We start from the raw sequence: 14,113 nt of genomic DNA, 5'->3' as shown, positions 1-14,113 counted from the left end.
TATAGCACTATAACTATGAAGCAATGAAGTATATTTTAGTACCTGCAAGCGACCAGTGGAAACAACATAACCTCCCAGTTCATTCCATCTGGAAGGGAAACAAAGCAGGATTACTTACAGATCTTTAAAAACAAACAAACAAAACATCCCCACACAAAAAAAAACCCAGATCATACCATGTATTGTTCTGCTCAGTGAAAAAGGGTGACAATTAAAAACCTGACACAAAGCAAATTTGATATCCCTGAATAGCAGAAAGCAGTGAAACTCTATGCAATAGTAACTTTTTGTATTTAAACTGCACTGCAAAACAATCTAGCCTTAAAGGAGAAATATTCCAAAGCCATACAAAATATTTCCTTTTCTCCACATAAAACAGTTAGAGCAACATGAATGGTGCTAGATTTGGTCCTGAGTACACAAAAATTGCAATCGGTGCAATGCCAACAATTAGAAGGTAGAGGCATAACATAAATCAGCCAGCTTGTGCTGCAGTGTAAATCTCGCCCTCATACTGATTCTAGGCATACATGCTGAATACACGCATACATATTGTCCGGGTCTTGCAATTCTATACAGGCCTTAGAGCCTGTATATATACCCCAGAGCTCGAGAACATCAGTAAGAAACTAACAACATTTTGATGCAGAGAAGCAGTTATGCTTGGTGCAAGTAACCCCTGAACTACTGAATATTTTTGAGTTAGTAGGGTTACCCAACCTGACCAGAGCACTGCTACGGCAAGTCTATATACTACATTTGAGACTCACTGGACTCTCTCTACAGAACACGGCATTATATGGATGTATTGATCTTGTTCATGCTAGTTTGCAGTTGCCACATTTGCTGCACTGCATGATAGAGAAAAGCTCTGAGAGTCTAAGAGAGTTTTAGCTCAGACTGTTTCTAAATGAATATACGCTAAAAAGGCAAGGATGCTCTTAATATAAAATATGAACGCCCATTTGGGTAGTGATGAATTAGGTCCCTAACACAAAAACTTGAATCAAAAACTTACTGAACTTTTAACATGGAAGTTATTTTACTTCTGGCTTTTTAGGACTTGCTAGAATTCAGCTGAATAAATCACTGTACTTCTGCAGCAGTCTGAGCAAATACAGTTTCTATTTTAAAAAAAAAGTTTTAAATCTTGTATGTATGAATACCATGAAATCCATTGGAAAACACAGGACTCTGTAACATTTAGATGATAGTTATCTTACTAGTAAGCCTCAAAAGAAGCCACTTATTAAATTCCAAATGGTGTTTGCTTGGCTAAATCTACCCCCAAACTTAGGATTACTTTGGTTGAAGTGAAAAAAAAGTCCCCCAAACTTTACATAAATACACATGGCATACAGATTACAAGTTACAAATAATAGTTTGAAGTAAGAATTCATTATAAGTAGAACAGCAGCAGCATAATTGTACACTCTACATATTTTTCAGTGTATTAGTATTTCTTAGCATGTGCTTCTTTTAGCTAGAACTTCATAATGAATTATATTTTTTCACATTAGTTTAAGCCTTAAAATAAGAAATAATGTACTAGAGACAAAAATTCCAGACTGCTTTCCAAGGAATAGATGTTATTCATCATGCATCAATTAAATTATACATACTTTTCATCTGGTCGCAAGATACTGCAGTAGGAATCGGGTCGATTTACAAAAAATCCAGTCTTCTTTACTACACTTTCTGCAATCACATTCAGTCTATCAAGGACATTGCAAAGTTTGCTGAGGGGAGAAAAAAAATTACACAGTCAAGATACATTAATACTAAAAAAATTTTCACTGCTTGGAAAGTCTTTTAATAACAAGAATGATTTAAAGGAAGACTCACATCACAGCTTTATTTATTCAACAGTAATAATGCCTATAGTTTTCTTAGATTTTACAGACTTAGGAAACAGACAGTGATGGTATCTGAACAATTTTGTTTATTTATTAATAAAACATACTGCATAAACTAGAAGACTTCAAAAATCTGAAACTCCTTGACTTTTATATCACACTAATTTTCCTCTACCAAACTTTCTGTGATTCATAAAATAAGAATGAGGCAGAAAAAGATAAATGATTGTGCAAAGTTATATTCCCTCATTTTGTTTGCAAGGTGCCGTTCTGTTCAGTAACATCTGTTCCTGTGTGTGGCCTTCACGATGTCCTGCACCTCTTGCTCAGATCAGGGCATCCACCCGTTCATTGTTGGGGACTTAAACTTCTGTTTACTCATTTTATTTTCAAAGCTTTTATTACAGTGTTTAAATTTCAACTAACAAAAACATTTATTTTTTTTTTTAATGATTGCTTATACTGAGATGGAAGCAATATTTTGGAACATTTCCACTGGTATTACTTTCCAACAAACTTACTTCAAAACTACATGTTAAAGCAAACATGTTCTCAGTTTTCCTGAAACTGTCGATTCCTTAGGCAGACATACACATTATCTTCCATTCTTAAATATCTCTTGCTTGCATAAACACTTAATCTTGTTCAAAATCATCAGGTATTTTTTATATCTGTAGTAGGGTGGACACGTATATAAATATACCTCAAGTTTACAGCTAGGAGGGGAATCCTTTGATCACCTAGTATCATTTCCCATATAGGACAGACCACTAAGCTTCATCAGCGTCACTCCCATATAAAACCCAAGAACTTGCATCTCTCGTATCTTCAGAAAGGAAATCTAGCCTTATTTTGAGATTTCCTATTTAATCGTAACACAAACAACTGAATATACACCTAGCTGTACACAATACCATTTTAGAATAAAAATGTAGTGTGAAAGCATGTCAAATTTTAAAGTAACAGTTCCACACCCACATGATCAACTATATCAGCCAACTTGTAATCTCAAATAGCAAAATAGGATAGTTTTCCAAAGCCTTTTTCATAAAATTTTATGGACAAACATTAATTATATTCCTGCCCTTTGAACTATACCAGTTTTGCCATTGCTACTGATATAGTAACAGATACCTGAAAGTTGATCCAACAATTCTTGTCGTTCTTCTAGAGTTTTTGGCATTGTAAGATACAGTAGACATATGCCCGTCAGAGAACTTTACAACAGAGTTGTGTGTTACTTAAGAATAGCAACCTATACCTGTAGATTTAAAATGTTAGTGCCTCGTAAATATTTCCACGTTTAGGAAAACATTTGTCCTGACTGAAATTGAACACATGACAAAATGCAGTGTTTTCACAGAATGGTCAGGGTTGGAAGGGACCTCTGGAGATCATCTAGTCCAACCCCCCCGCCAGAGCAGGGTCACCTACAACAGGTTGCACAGGACAGCGTCCAGGCGGGTTTTGAATGTCTCCAGAGTGGGAGACTCCACAACCTCTCTGGGCAGCCTGTTCCAGTGCTCCACTACCCTCAAGGTAAAGAAGTTCCTCCTCATGTTAAGATGGAACTTCCTATGTTCAAGCTTGTGCCCATTACCCCTTGTCCTATCACTGGGCACCACTGAAAAAAGACTGCTCCCATCCCCCTGGCATCCTCCCTTTAACTATTTGTAAGTATTAATAAGATCCCCCCTCAATCTTCTTTTCTCTAGACTAAAGAGACCCAAGTCCCTAAGCCTTTCCTCATATGAGAGATGTTACAATCCCCTAATCATCTTTGTAGCCCTTTTGACTGATTCAAAATAAAACATGAATCTTGATTGGCTTTTTTATGGCTTTTCTCTAAAATTTTCCTTTGCAGAGAATTTCAAAGTTTTCAGGCCTTGCTCCACTTTGGTAAGAAACCATAGAAAACCCTTCAAAAAGCTGAGGTTTTGTTCTGTCCGTAGATCTTAAAATTCTCACATCATTCCAAATCTACGTTCAACTGAAAAGGAAGATACTAAGTAGCATACAGTTATTTGTATTGTGGCTAACAGCACTATTACAAAGAAGGATCTTTTCTACCTTTTAGTGTATTTAGCCATATCCCAGGGTATATATATAATTGCATGCTCTGGGGGTAAAAACTGGTTGAGATATGTCACAGCAGCAACAAGTTCTTCACTAAGAATCCTTTCATGCTTTCTTTTTTCACGTTCCTTTAGCAAGAAGAAAAGGAAGTTAGCATTACAATTTTCATTAACCAATCTATGTAACCTGTACCTGTATACATACACATGTATGTATATATAACAGAAATTAAAGGTGGAAGCTGTAACAACAGCAGGCAGTTCTTCATAACTAGTACAATTAAATTAAGAACAGAAGAGAGAAAAACCTAAACGTTATGGATTTTTAACAACTGATCTGTATTAGGAGCAGAAGTCACCTATCTCAACTGTGCTGAAAAATGGAACCCTGTAAGAGCAAAGAAGAGCACAAGGAAACAAAAGTGGCAATACAGAGAAAATGGACAAAGACAAAAGAGAAGGAAAAATATGGGCAGAAAGGAAAGTATCCCATTCAATTTTGGGATACAAGAGGACCCAGACAAGTTCTTCTCCATCACTGACATGAGATGGGGAACAACAGCTTCCATCCTTGTGATAATTTTTTAAAATTTGAATGATTTTGCCATTCTCTGAATATATATGTTTTGGCACTGTCTATATTAGTATTGCTTTCCTCTCAACTTCATCCAAACTAAAACCTATACTGAACTTATGTTATAGAAACTGCTTTAAATATGTAACAGCAGTGACAAATAAACAAGCCCAAAGGAAGCCTAATACATTCATTACTAGTTAACAAGTTTCTAGGATAGACAGATAAAGGGGGACGTAGAATTATGTTTTATCAACATTTAAGAAATCAAATAATAAAAGTACCGGAGATAGAAACACTTAGCATTTGTGTAAAAGCAACACCAACACCCAAAAAAAGGTGTTCCGGCTTGGGAGCTTTCCCTCCCTGCCTTTTTTAGCTGTACATAAAGTCAGAAAGGAACAACAATTTTAGCATCTTATTATCGAGCATCTACAGAGAGGGAAAGAAGGAGGTGCCTTTTCAGCCACCGTATCAAAAGCCCTCTGATAAAAGCATATAATTCATGTGTCAAGGTCATGCGAGCCTAGACTCACATTATGACAATGGCTCTTGAAAGCAATGGCTGCATGAGAAAAAAATCATTTTCTTGTCAACAAATGCCAACCTAAGTAGATTCCACAGACTATTGGAGAGTCTTAAAAGCACTCCTACACAGGAAAGCTTCTCGAAATAGAAAATAGGTTATATAGTTGCCATTTACTACAACTTAAGAGTTTTAAAAGCCTTCCTTTATTACTTTCCTTATTTTTTTGACTAGGAAGGGATCCTACATGCACATAAAAGATCCTTTTTTTCCCCTACTGACTACAGTTCTACAACATGATATTTTTTTTAAGACAAAAAAGAAATAAGATACAATTCAAGCAAAACAAATCAATATATTAAACTCAAATGTGGAAACAGACACCACCACAGAAAATGGGTGGATCAGAACAGAAAAAAAAAAATCAACCAAACAAAGAAAAAAAAAACCCAGCACAAATACAAGATGTAATAACCAAAATTACAGTGCCACCCAGAATACAGGCTTTGTACCACAGCCTCTCACACAGCAGCGAACTGAATTACTGCAGCAATCGTGAAGCTCCCCTCATTAGTGCAGCCCTGCTGCCAGTGGTACTGCCAGATAGCCAGCATCACATGCTGCAGTTTTCTCTCCCGCTCGTACTTCCATGATTCTACCAGACTGAGCAAACAACAGAAGATAAGTCTTTATCATAACATTTCAAACAACTCAGTCATCTATGTCAAGAAGCCTACACATCTCACTTCGCATGGAACCATACTATTTTAGCATTTTTTAGTGCTAAATTAAATTTAGTGGTTAATTTATTTGGACTTACTCATATCTAAAGGGTAGCAGCAAAAACCTGAAAACAACAGAAGGATGCTAGAAGTCTATCAACATGGAAAACTTCTTTTTTTTGAAGGGTTGTAGTGGAAGCACTGAGAGAGTTATGTAGTATTCTGTGTAGCATGAGATTTACGGAGAAAACATGCCATTTACAAGCTAGTATTACTTTAGAGCACAATCAAAATGACAGAGATTGTACAGAACTAAGCATCATATTAAAAATTAGAAAACATATAGAACATATTCAAAATACTGTACCTTCACAAGATTCAAAATAATAATGGGAGAGCCAAATCTCTGAAGCATTTGGTCAAAGTGAAGAGCAGCGACATATGCAAAAGGATCTGCTTGGTCCACTGCAACAAATACATATATTCAGGACTATATTAGGTGACCTGTAGTCATTTTTCCATTAAAAGTACTCTTCACAAAATACATACTAATTCTCTAACAGTAATGATACAATTACATACTCTCTTCTCTTTTCATGCAAAACCTGTTAAAAAAAAATCTTGCCTTTTCCAAATTGGAAGTGACTTCTTAACCAAAACTTTCCTGAGTTGCTTACAAAGTGCAATTATTCTGTCCCCGCTAAATTTAGTCCAGATGTTTTCCACCATTTTCGATATGTTCAAAATTATATCCACAATACTAAGATAAACGTAGTTAACTTTGTATAAAAAATAATAAGCACAATGAAAGCAGACATCTTCAAACAGAAGTTTTTTGTATTCCATTTCTGAATATGAAGTCTAAGATGGAGATTTTTTTTCTTTTCCATTTCGTGAAATGCAGCTTTTGATATGGTTGAACATTGGTATGCCATGATGTTTATTATAAAGAACATTGGTTTACCTTACATTATGCCTTCCCAAAGAACAAACGCAGAGGCAATTTGTTCATTTTTGCAAATCTAGTGTTCACTTACTCTCTCAGAGGCAACCATAAACCACCACAAAGAATAATTTGTACATACACGTTATAGGTGGCTTAGGCATCATAGTTGAAATATCTTGAGACCAGTACAGAGGTACAGATCCTCGAACCTGAACGTAGGAGGAATAACTTCCCGCAGAAAATGACATAACTGAAGCATCATAAAGTATTTGTTCAGTTTCCACTTCATTAGCAACATCTCCCTAAAACAAACAGAAATACACATGATGTAGACATGACACTTCAGAGCTGCATGCATTATAGAGAACTGATCATTACAGCCTACAATTAAATTGTAAAACACTAAATCATAGTAGTGAGAACACCACTGAAGGTTAAATTCCTGTTTGTCCCTAAATTTTATTATTAGATTTTCTTTCCCTCTAAGTGCAAAAAAAACCCAAAAAAACCAAACCTGCTGGTTAAGACTTACTATTTTAAGAACAGCTTTATTATCTGAATTAAAAATGTTATGATAGCTGTGATAACTTTATCCAATAGCATAATTTACAACCAAAGCTCTAACAACCCTCTAAAACATTTCAGTTCTCCAGTCACAGAATCATAGAATCACTGAGGTTGGAAGAGACCTTTAAGATTATCAAGTCCAACCATTAACCTACCCTGACAAAACCACCTCTAAACCATGTCCCCCATCTACCGTTTTTTTTAAAACACCTCCAGGGATGGCGAATCCACCACCTCCCTGGGGAGCCTATTCCAATGTTTAATAACCCTTTCAGTGAAAAAAATTTTCCTAATAGCCAATCTAAGCCTCATCTGACATAGCTCAAACCCGTTTCCTCTTGTCCTTTCACTTTTCACCAGGGAGAAGAGGTCAGCCCCCACCTCTCTACAACCTCCTTTCAGGTAGTTGTAGAGAGTGATAAGGTCTCCCCTCCGCCTCCTCTTCTCCAGGCTAAAGAACCCCAGTTCCCTCAGTCGTTCCTCATAAGACTTGTCCTCCAGACCCCTCACCAGCTTTGTAGCCCTTCTCTGGACACGCTCCAACACCTCAATGTCCTTCTTGTAGTGAGGGGCCCAAAACTGAATACAGTACTCAAGGTGGGGTCTCACCAGTGCTGAGTACAGGGGGATGATCACTTCCCTAGTCCTGCTCACCACGCTATTCCTGATACAGGCTAGGATGCTGGTGGCCTTCTTGGCCACGTGGGCACACTGCCAGCTCATATTCAGCCAGCCATCCACCAACACCCCCAGGTCCTTTATCTTTGGGCAGCTTTTGAGCCACTCCTCCCCAAGCCTGTAGCACTGCATGGGGTTGTTGTGACCCATGTGCAGGACCCGGCACTTGGCCTTGTTGCACCTCACACCATTGACCTCGGCTGATCGGTCCAGCCTGTCCAGATCCCTCTGCAGAGCCATCCTACCCTCAAGCAGATCAACACGCCTGCCTAGCTTAGTGTCATCTGCGAACTTAACGAGGGTGCATTCAATCGCCTCATCCAGATCATCGATAAAGAGAACTGGCCCCAGCACCGAGCCCTGGGGGACACCACTTGTGACTGGACACCAACTGGATTTAACTCCATTCACCACCACTCCCTGGGCACGGCCATCCCGCCAGTTTTTTACCCAGCAAAGAGAACACCCATCCAGGCCATGAGCAGCCAGTTTCTCCAGAATGCTGTGGGAAATGGTGTCAAAAGCTTTGCTAAAATCCAGGTAGATAACATCCACAGCTTTTCCCTCATCCACTAAGTGGGTCACCTTATCATAGAAGGAGATCAGGTTGGTCAGGCATGACCTGCCTTTCACAAACCCATGTTGACTGGGCCTGATCACCCTGTTCTCCTGCATGTGCCGTGTAATGACATTTGAGGATGATCTGTTCCATGACCTTGCCAGGTACTGAGGTCAGACTGACCGGCCTATAGTTCCCTGGATCCTCCTTCCGGCCCTTCGTGTGGATGGGTGTCGTATTTGCCAGCCTCCAGTCAGCTGGGACCTCCCCGGTTAGCCAGGACTGCTCATAAATGATGCAAAGTGGCCTGGTGAGCACTTCCGCCAGCTCCCTCAGTACCCTCGGGTGGATCCCATCCAGCCCCATAGATTTGTGTACCTCCAGGTGCTGAAGCAGGTCCCTCACCATTTCCCCTTGGATTACAGGGGCTTCATTCTGCTCCCCATTCCTGTCTTCTAGTTAGTTTACCTCACAGTTTGCTCCTCGTTTCAGAAAACGTGTTCCAGCAAATTTGCTTGATCTTCTGGCTATCAGAGTGACGTATATAGGGCGACCGTATATTAACAATTCTTGAAAGAGAAGTTAAGGCTTACAGGTCACATGCAATTTTTCATTCACTTACATCGTGCAAGCAAAAATAAATTCTAAAAAAGGTATATGAAGGTGAAACATCTGATTTACTAAAATCTCCTTAACAGAGATGAGTATCACTTCCAAATTTTTTTTGCAGCTGGGAGAGCGCATTGCTCTTTTCAACAATCATTTTGAAGAACTTTGAAAAGGGAATCTACATTACAATACATCAGCCACTTTTCACAACATTCAGAAGAGAAGTATTTCTATTTTATGAAGTGACAATGGAGGTGAAATAGGTACAAGGTTCACCTTGGCCCACAAATACTGCTTTTGTGAATACTAGGATTAAAGCCTGTGAGCTTCTATTTTCAGATTGGGTATATTAGTCACCTTCTAATTATTTTTCTGGAAAAGCAGATAAATTTGCAACTAATTAAGTAACACCAACTGAAAGCCAGAAGGAAATAGCTACGGATGCAGTGGTGGCCTTCTTTCAGGCTTTTATTTTTCATTAAAACCAAAAAAGATAGAATCAGACGTCTAGCATGCCTATCACTGCTTAGCAGAAGGGAGGCACAAGAAAGAGGGAAGAAGACATTTGCTCAAATACCTACAGCAAAGACTATTGTCACTCACGAAGCAGCTTCAGGCATAACGCTGGTGGTCAGACCCATAGCTACCACTTCGATTAAGTAAGACCCCAGATGAAATAGCGGGATATAAAAACAGATCTAGCTTTCTGTCTGGGGACCAAGTCAATGACCAGCAGCCTTACAATCATGAAAAAAAATAATTAAACTTTGCAAACACACCACTAACCTTAACTTCATAATTGTATTTGCTTCCCCAGGTATTTTGCTGACAGGCTTTGGAACTAACATGATACTGTTGACGATTAGCATATAGTGTCTCTGTAATATACTAAATTCTTATCAACTAAGATGTTGAGATGGCATTTCTTTGGAGTGTGATATGCATTTGTTTTCTTTTCTCCTCCTACTACAATGTACACAGACCCATTTACCCATTTTAAACAATATATAGTCAGGAAAAAAAGATTTTCAGATGTTCTAGTGTTTATTTAACTCTCTTCACACAGCAGGCATGAAGTTCTATCATAATCTTCAACAGAAACAGAATTTCTGCAAATCTCAGTTACTAAAAAAATGCATTAAAGGAGATTAGTAAGACAACATATCTATGTCAGCAATTCAGCTCTGTTTAGTTTTTTTCCCCTTCCTCAAATATCAGTGAAAAGTACAGCTGAGCCGTAAAATCCTCTGAAGTTCTTTATTACTAAACCCCATCCTTACAAACTGTGCCTCACTGAGAATGCAGTCTACCCACATCAAGACCCTGTTATAAGAACATAATCATATTGCCTGTTTAGCCTAGAAAAGTAATGAAATAAAAGCCAACAAATAATTCTAAAATTTAAAAGTATTTACATGACCAGGAAATAATTCAATGTATTTCAACCCTTCAAACTTTTTAGAAGTTGATAAACCAACATTGGCTACAACAGTAAAAGGATACTTGATTGCCCACAGAATCCGTGAATAATATACAGCAGCCAGTCACGATGAACAGTATTTTTTACTGCCTCCAGAAGCTTGCCGTTCCACACATACTTTTCGTAAGGCTTACTGCAAACCCCAAATACACCTAGGAAGTTGTTACAATGAAAATGCATTAGCAATTTAGAAACAAGCTTACCTGCATTGGACTGTTTTGAAATCCAGGTCACTGGACCCTTCTTTTGCTATTCCCTTGGCTGCAACTCAGCATATCATTTACTTGCATCCTTGAAGTTTGCCAAACACAGACAACTTCAGGCACAAGTTCAAGTTCAGCATTTACAAAGTTTTCCAATTTTTCTATGGTTGCCACTCGCTGCAATATTTGAGTATTCATGCAGAAGTTTCCGATACTTCCAGAACTGAAAGGAGATCTCTGCACGGCAGCAGCAGAGGATTTGATGAAACAGGAAATAAATCAAGTTGCAAATTCCAGTTAAGGCAAACCCGTTCTCATAGGAGGACTTCATAAGCTTTTCAATTCTGGGTCACCTCTGGCATTACCTGTTACGCTCTGGAAGATCATACATAGCCCTGGCCTGCTTTACAAAAAGCATGTCAATCCTCTTCTCATATAGTTTAGTCTGGTTTTCCTAATTTGCCTGACACCAAGAAATGCAGCTATTGTTGACCTTCAAACTAAAATTCAATTTCTGATATATCTGGAACCTGCACCTTTCTCTGTTTCAAAAATCAGGACCAAGATGGCAACTGGCACTAAAAGGTGGTGAAGGGAACTGAACGAGTCTGAACCTTAAAGAGAAGGAATAGGACAAGAACTTTGTTAGCTACATTTTTTGTCTAGTTTTTTCAATCGAAGCTTCTGGCAGGATGAGTTATATCGTAGCAGTATGTATGTCAATTATAGCAGTCAAGTGTTCAGGGAGAAAAAGATGAGTTCTCCCAACAAACTGAAAGTGAAAATGCAGCTGTTGAACACACTGTTGCTACCTAGTCACCCAACTCATCCCAAGCCCAGGGAAAACCAATGTAACCATTTTGGTGAAGGAGTGTAAGCATTCAGTGGAACCTGGCCACAAACGCTTGGTCAGCTCTTGCTCATTTCCAGTAGCATTACTTTGGTGAGAATTTGTTCTTGAATAACAGGCAGCTGTTTCTTAAGCATATTACAGAATCACAGAATGGTCAGGGTTGGAAGGGACCTCCGGAGATCATCTAGTCCAACCCCATATTCTATCATATGAACAGATATGTTGTTGATATCTACTGGAAGTGGAGTTGTGTGTGCTATGAGCATGCTGCTGATGGGGTCAAAGTTATGGCATCTTTATCTTGCAATGTTTTCACAAAGACATGCAAAAGACAATGCCATTTTACGGATTTCTGAGGGGTCTTGAGCATAGGAGCATTTGCAGAGGAAGAGTTATTGCTCCCTCCACTCTTCATTTCTTCACAGTCATTTCTGCCAAGGAAGAGTTATTGCTCCCTCCACTCTTTACAGTCATTTCTGCCGTTGTAGTATTTCACAACCAATTTCTGATACCCTGATATATATGACCATGTTACTAATATCTTTTTCGGGCATAGGGGTGGGTAGAGACTTGGGAAGGGTGGTCTCTTTTCTTTAAAAGAAAATACATTATCTAATTATCTTTCAATTTTTCCATAGGATTTAGGGCATACCATATACACAGCATTACTTATTACTTTTAGACTTTTAAATGACAGCATGCTAGATGTTTACAACTATTTAACATAGTAAGTTCCAGTATCAAAGATGATTAGTTACTTACATAACATTCATTATAATTTTTTTAGTTGTAGTCAGTGTAGGTCTATTCTAGGGTGTCAAAAACGAAGGGGTGGACAGTGTACAAGTCTGTCTGCATAAATGTGGGTTGAGGGTTGCTTTGGGCATTTCTGTATTTTAACTGTGTGCTTGTCAGGCCTTCAGAGTCCCTTTTGGAGGCACAGAAAGCAGGACTAATAAGCTCATTCTTCAGTGCCTCAGAAGATTCATTTGGGGTTAGAAGAGAGAGAAAATGAGTCATGCAATTCATGCCATCTCAAAGAACCAAAGTTACTTTAGAACAAGTATTATATTTTATGTGCAACAGAGGTTACACAGCAGATGACTACGAATAAGGGTGGTAATGCAGAGAGCCTGTTGGGACTCTTTATAACCAACACAAGTACAGATCCAGATTCTACGATGCATCTAAGCTGGCTTCCAGATCAACTTGATAGTGTTAGGCAAAAATAGTACCAGGCTTCCTCTATCCTATTGTTTTGCTTACCAGTGATGTATTTAAAAGGCGTGATATTCTACTACTACCTAAGAAGCTTAGTTGTATCTCCACAATTGTTTGAGACTACTTTTACAGCAATGTATTCCTTATGAATCAAAGGTAGCACTTTTATTGCTGGTATTTCATGATTAAATAAGGAAAAAAGTGGTGCCGCATGTACAATACTAAAAAGTTAAAAAAATTAAAATGTAATTCAAGCATTCATATAATTAGTACAAGTCACGGGGCAATAAAACATAAAAAAAAAAAATCAACTTCAGCAAAATGAAATCCAGTATTAAGAATTTCAGGGGATTTTTTTTTTAATACAAAGCAAGAGGAAGAGAAAATAGTTTTCCTGTCTGGCTGGTCATCTTTACACTCTTATGAACATGTTAGATCCAGAGTGAAGGCTGCAGTTTTCAACTGAAATCAATAACTTTTCTTAGACTTCCTGATAGAGCTTACTACATCTAGTTGATACTAACTTCATACAAGTCCTCTATCGTCAATATTTTCCAACATGAAACAAAAAAGATTTATTAGTACTTAATCAGTTATTGCTTCCCACTCTTTTTGTAATTCATTCCTATTGGGAGTCTTACAAGTCCATTGAAGAATCAATTGCTGAAAAATGTCAGCATGCGCAATTATCTCCCTGAGTTGCAATGTAAATTAACAAAACAATGATTAATCGCCTCTAGAAATTGCATTGTTCAAATTCAGATGTCTGTAACTGGCACTTCATGTAATCTTTTATTAACTCATGACTGTTATGAGACTAGTGATCAACAGAGAAGACCCAAGTGTTTCTCAAAAGTAAGCTTAAGTAGAATATATTCTAAATGCATTCATGACCAACAACATTTGTTTAATTAGGCATATTGGCTTACCACTTCCACCCTGTGTTGAAAGTCCTTCATCTTCAAATATATCAAAACTCTCTTGTCGAGTCTGAGTTGTTTCAGTTCTTAATGTCTCAAGTGGCATTCTCAGGACAGTAAGATTATACTGAAGGGAGTGAGACAGATCATAGCTGTAACTGATAGACAGTTATCATTTATTAATAATTGTAGATGCACAGGACTTTTCTGAAAGCCCTTACTCTCCATCTGTATTTATATTTAACACAGTACTACTTTATCCATTAAAAAAAGACTTAAACAAGATACGCAGATTCTGATTCTGTAATGGCAAATGATACAAAT

The 14,113-nt window shown here is 38.0% G+C and overlaps 1 protein-coding gene across 1 annotated transcript in view; it reads right to left on the bottom strand.

Moving 5' to 3' along the window:
- FIG4 (FIG4 phosphoinositide 5-phosphatase) overlaps nt 1-14,113 on the bottom strand; it is a 64,279-nt gene that overhangs the window by 41,167 nt on the left and 8,999 nt on the right. Inside the window, exons 6-13 of the mRNA XM_009893875.1 lie at nt 13,799-13,947; nt 10,616-10,744; nt 8,972-9,072; nt 6,839-7,001; nt 6,121-6,218; nt 3,927-4,060; nt 1,623-1,739; nt 43-88 (exon numbers count right to left, since the gene is read on the bottom strand). Of these exons, the coding sequence (XP_009892177.1) occupies nt 43-88; nt 1,623-1,739; nt 3,927-4,060; nt 6,121-6,218; nt 6,839-7,001; nt 8,972-9,072; nt 10,616-10,744; nt 13,799-13,947 (937 nt within the window). The remainder of the gene's footprint in view (nt 1-42; nt 89-1,622; nt 1,740-3,926; nt 4,061-6,120; nt 6,219-6,838; nt 7,002-8,971; nt 9,073-10,615; nt 10,745-13,798; nt 13,948-14,113) is intronic.

This window comes from Charadrius vociferus, unplaced genomic scaffold, assembly GCF_000708025.1.
Source record: "Charadrius vociferus isolate BGI_N301 unplaced genomic scaffold, ASM70802v2 scaffold129, whole genome shotgun sequence".
Taxonomy (NCBI): Eukaryota; Metazoa; Chordata; class Aves; order Charadriiformes; family Charadriidae; genus Charadrius; species Charadrius vociferus.
Note: the sequence above shows the minus strand (reverse complement) of the source record. Positions and strands in the feature narration are given on the sequence as shown.